General features: G+C 37.1%; 1 protein-coding gene across 1 annotated transcript in view; it reads right to left on the bottom strand.

The window, feature by feature from the left end:
* Window positions 1-548: 548 nt before the first annotated feature.
* LOC136851087 (hepatitis A virus cellular receptor 1-like) overlaps window positions 549-4,847 on the bottom strand; it is a 74,054-nt gene continuing 69,755 nt past the window's right edge. Inside the window, exon 2 of the mRNA XM_067125057.1 lies at window positions 549-1,183. Coding sequence (XP_066981158.1) covers window positions 549-1,183 — 635 coding nt within the window. The remainder of the gene's footprint in view (window positions 1,184-4,847) is intronic.

Here is a 4,847-nt window from a genome sequence, read left to right as displayed (position 1 = left end):
TGTTTTCGTCCAATTAAGATCAAAGGTGTTTCGACAGAGTTCCATCCAAATTCCTCTTCCATTTTTTTTTAACTATTCCAGAGGAAAAGTTCCTCCCCAGAGCGTCTCTCTCTCTCCGTCTTTCAGGTTCATGAAGGCGGACTTTTTTCTCCAAACAAAACGCATTTTCTTTTTATAGTTTTTTTTCTTTTTGTAGTTTCTTGTTATAGTTTTGTGAGTGTTTGATCTCGAGACTCGGTGCGACGCTAAATGTTTTATTGCCAGGTTCCAACTTGATCAAAAGGTTTTGTAGCTTTTCTGATCTGACCAGGTTTCTCTACTCGAAAATTATATCACAGTAGCTTTATAGAGATGACGGAAGTAAGTTATAATCTCATGGAAATTATTTTGTTCCTTTTTGTTTATTCTCCTTTTGATTTCTCTTCAACATATGACTCGTGCCAGTACCTATTTATTTTTTGGGGAGGAGGGAAGGGTAATTAGCAATTAGTATTAAGTTATTTCTTTTAGTGTCTCTGGCATCTATATAATAACCAGATCAATGATATTTAATGAAAGGTCATCAATATACCTGGAATTGTAACAGTGTCAGGGGCATATACAGTATCTGGAACTGTAACGATGTCAGGGGCATATACAGTATCTGGAACTGTAACAGTGTTAGGGGCATACACAGTATCTGGAATTGTAACAGTGTCAGGGGGGTATACAGTATCTGGAACTGTAACAGTGTCAGGGGCATATACAGTATCTGGAATTGTAACAGTGTCAGGGGCATATACAGTATCTGGAACTGTAACAGTGTCAGGGGCATATACAGTATCTGGAACTGTAACAGTGTCAGGGGCATATACAGTATCTGGAACTGTAACAGTGTCAGGGACATACACAGTATCTGGAATTGTAACAGTGTCAGGGACATATACAGTATCTGGAATTGTAACAGTGTCAGGGGCATATACAGTATCTGGAACTGTGACAGTGTCAGGGGCATATACAGTATCTGGAACAGTAACAGTGTCAGGTACATACACAGTATCTAGAACTGTAACAGTGTCAGGGACATACACAGTATCTGGAATTGTAACAGTGTCAGGGGCATATACAGTATCTGGAATTGTAACAGTGTCAGGGGCATACACAGTATCTGGAATTGTAACAGTGTCAGGGGCAAATACAGTATCTGGAATTGCAACAGTGTCAGGGGCATAGATTAAAATTCTTTTTGAAAAGAAATTGTGAAGCCCATTTTAAAATTGCGGCCATTCGCCTGGTGTTCAGTAGCTGTTCATGAATTGTCATGCAGCATCGTAGGTTAATTAATCAAGCTAAAGTGCCGGACGAATCGCATATTCATGAACTGAATAAATCCATGAAAGTGAAACTTTTAATTGCTTTCCGTTCGTTAAATCGGATGCTTTTTGTCGTCACTTTACAATGGGCAATCTCTCGAATCTCTCTCTCTCTCTCTCTCTCTCTCTCTCTCTCTCTCTCTCTCTCTCTCTCTCTCTCTCTCTCTCCTTACCTGAAGTTAAACTCAGACATCACACTGTGACCTCTCTCTCTCTCACTCTCTCTCTCTTTTTACCCAAAGATAAACTCAGATATCACATTGACACCCTCTTTCTCTCTCTCTCTCTCTCTTTACCCGAAGTTAAACTCAGATATCACATTGACACCCTCTCTCTCTCTCTCTCTCTCTCTCTCTCTCTCTCTCTCTCTCTCTCTCTCTCTCTCTCTCTCTCTTTTCATAGGTCCTTGTTCAATACAAGGATGGGAAAAGATTTGTCTGTATGGGCGCTTTCCTTAAAATTTTACAGACTTCTCTGTTGACCTAAGCAGAGAAATATAGGTCACTAAGTGTCAGTGGAGAGAGAGAGAGAGAGAGAGAGAGAGAGAGAGAGAGAGAGAGAGAGAGAGAGAGAGAGAGAGAGAGAGAGAGACTCTTGATGTTATCACCTCCAAACTTTTACGTTCCCTATTGTTGAAAGTTTTTTTTCCCCTCACACTTCAAGTTCAACCGTTAACTCCGAGATCTTGATTCCAGAGATCTTGTTTCCAATCTGAGAGTGGAAAGGATGAACTCTTCAGGATGACAGACCGTTAATTAAGTATCGTAGGGAAAACGACACTTATTCTTTGAAGAATACATCTGCACATTCTTAGAGAATCTAATTCCATATTCAACAGCTCAGTTTCAGAGGGGAAATTGGTGAACATATTCCGAGTATCAGGAGAATGAACTCTTCCAAACTGTTACAGGCGTGAGATATCTTATTCAAGGAAGGCTTTTAAGACTTGTGTTCAGTGGAAACTTTCTTTTATGGTGTATGGAGACTCACATACGTACATACATAATACATACATTGAGCTCGATCACTTGTATTATTGTACTGTGTATTCTTACAGAGAATATCAGGCCCTCATTTCAACAGGATTGGTATCTGACGGAGACTATTCACAAAAGTTGCAATCATTCAAGAGCTAACTGCCTCCATTGTCCGGTAGCCGTAGACTCATACATACATACATACATACATACATACATACATACACATACATACTTACATACATACCTATATAAAAGAAGAAACATTAAAAATGATTTGGAAAACACCATAACTTTTCTTTGCTAAATGATGAAAAATCAAGGAAATATTTTAGTGCATAGGGATATTAACACTCAAATGTAAATTCTCCAGTCAAACTGTCAGTCAACAAAATGAAAAAACACGACACTAAACGGTCAACGAAAGTACAAACACTGATGTACTTTCCTTTATTCAACAAACAGTTCAATAAATAGAATCTGTCTCATGGACACTTAAAGCGAAAAGGCTAAATGAATTGCAACCTCCGGTCGAAAGAGTTCACAAGAGCACAAGTATACGAGAATATTTATTCCTTCCATAGGAAGCCATTTCATTAACTCTTGACTTCCTGATACCTTCCTGGTATTGACAAAGCCATCAGTGAGAATGGGATAACAGGAAGAAGCTGAAAGAGTAAAAGGGGAGATGGTAAGAAAATGGGAGAATATTTTCATTATGGAGTTGTTTCAGAAATATCAAGAGGAAACGAGGGGATGGGAAAAATGGTTTTTATGTTTTTATATCATCTTTCAGGGTTAGTGAGAGAGAGAGAGAGAGAGAGAATGAGAGAGAGAGAGAGTAGAGAAACACACACACACGAATATATATATACATATATACACACATATATATATATATATATATATATATGTATATATGTATATATATATATATATATATATATATATATATATATATATATATATATATATATATATATATATATATATATATATATATATATATATATATGTGTATATATATATATAGTGTGTGCATGCGCGGCCCCCAATGTTTGTTCCTCTCTCCATATCTACGTGCATTCTGTATTACATGACCGGTATTATTCAGCAAATACACTCTACGCACATGAAAGGACTGCTCTCTCTCTCTCTCTCTCTCTCTCTCTCTCTCTCTCTCTCTCTCTCTCTCTCTCTCTCTCTCTCTGTGACGAAATCGCGGAAGAAATCCTCTTACGGGGAACGAAAGAGGTGTGAAATTGCTTTCCCCTCATGGCCAAATTCCCGAGGTAATAAGGTTGAAGCACAAAATGGGATCCGGTCTCTTCATACATACAAAGCCTTATCAATGTCCTCACTCTAAAAGCCGCCTGAATGCCTTGTGGAGTCGCCTCCATGGATAAAATAAGGCAGTGAATTGATTTCATTATGATCAATTGAAAACTGGGGAAGTGGTTTCACAGTTTTTAAATTTGTTTCCAAACATCTCATTCAGTTAGGAAAGAGAATGACTGGATTTGTACTTATATAATATGAAATATTTTGAATTGAATTGTATATAGAATTTAGGCCAAAGGCCAAGCACTGGGACCAATGCGGTCATTCATCGCTGAAACGGAAATTGACAGTAAAAGGTTTGAAAGGTGTAACAGGAGGAAAACCTCAAAGCAGTTGCACTAGGAATCAATTGTTAGGAGAGTTTTTTGAAAGAGCTGTTCAAAACAGGTAATCTGCCTGTAATATTTTCCAAGAAAGCTTTACTCTATTTTCTATATATCTCACGTCTTGTGTTCAGAAGGTAAATAAACCTTGTGTTAGTTTGTACTTACTTATCCCTTTCTCTTGTGCTGTTCTATATCTAATATTTTTCTTTTAGTGTTTTGTATCTATATATTTTTATCTCTAAAATTACCTTAAATTCTCTGTCTCTCTCTCTCTCTGACCTTATTGATTGCATCCTATGGTATCAAATAATCCAGTTTTTATCTCTAAGATTACCTTTAATTCTCTCTCTCCCTCTCTCTCTCTCTCTAATCAATTGCACCCTATGGAATCAAATCATCCAGTTTTTATCTCTCTCTCTCTCTCTCTCTCTCTCTCTAATAAATTCTCAATTTTTTTCAGTACTAATCCCAGCTGAATCCAAAACTACACTACCACTTAACACTTAGGAGAGTTTATATATAAACTTTGGGTAAGGGTGGTTTAGAATATCTCAATGGATTAGTTATCAGGTATGATGACATATAAGACATCTCTGATGTGCAGTCAATATTTGTTAGATATTTAACAGTACCTGACAAATTACATCTGTCTACTTGGCCAAAGAATATACTGAATGCACTCTGCCCTTTCACACTAAAAAAACTGGGGAAAAATTTCTCAAAACAAGTTTGATGGACAGCTGGAAAAACATGTTTACCATTTTACCAGGAACTATTTTTTTTTTTTTAATTTTCAGAATGCTTCGATGTTGGTAGAATCGTTTCGTGCAAAGCAATTCATTTGTTGTGAC

Source organism: Macrobrachium rosenbergii, chromosome 23 (genome assembly GCF_040412425.1).
Source record: "Macrobrachium rosenbergii isolate ZJJX-2024 chromosome 23, ASM4041242v1, whole genome shotgun sequence".
Lineage (NCBI taxonomy): Eukaryota > Metazoa > Arthropoda > Malacostraca > Decapoda > Palaemonidae > Macrobrachium > Macrobrachium rosenbergii.
Note: the sequence above shows the minus strand (reverse complement) of the source record. Positions and strands in the feature narration are given on the sequence as shown.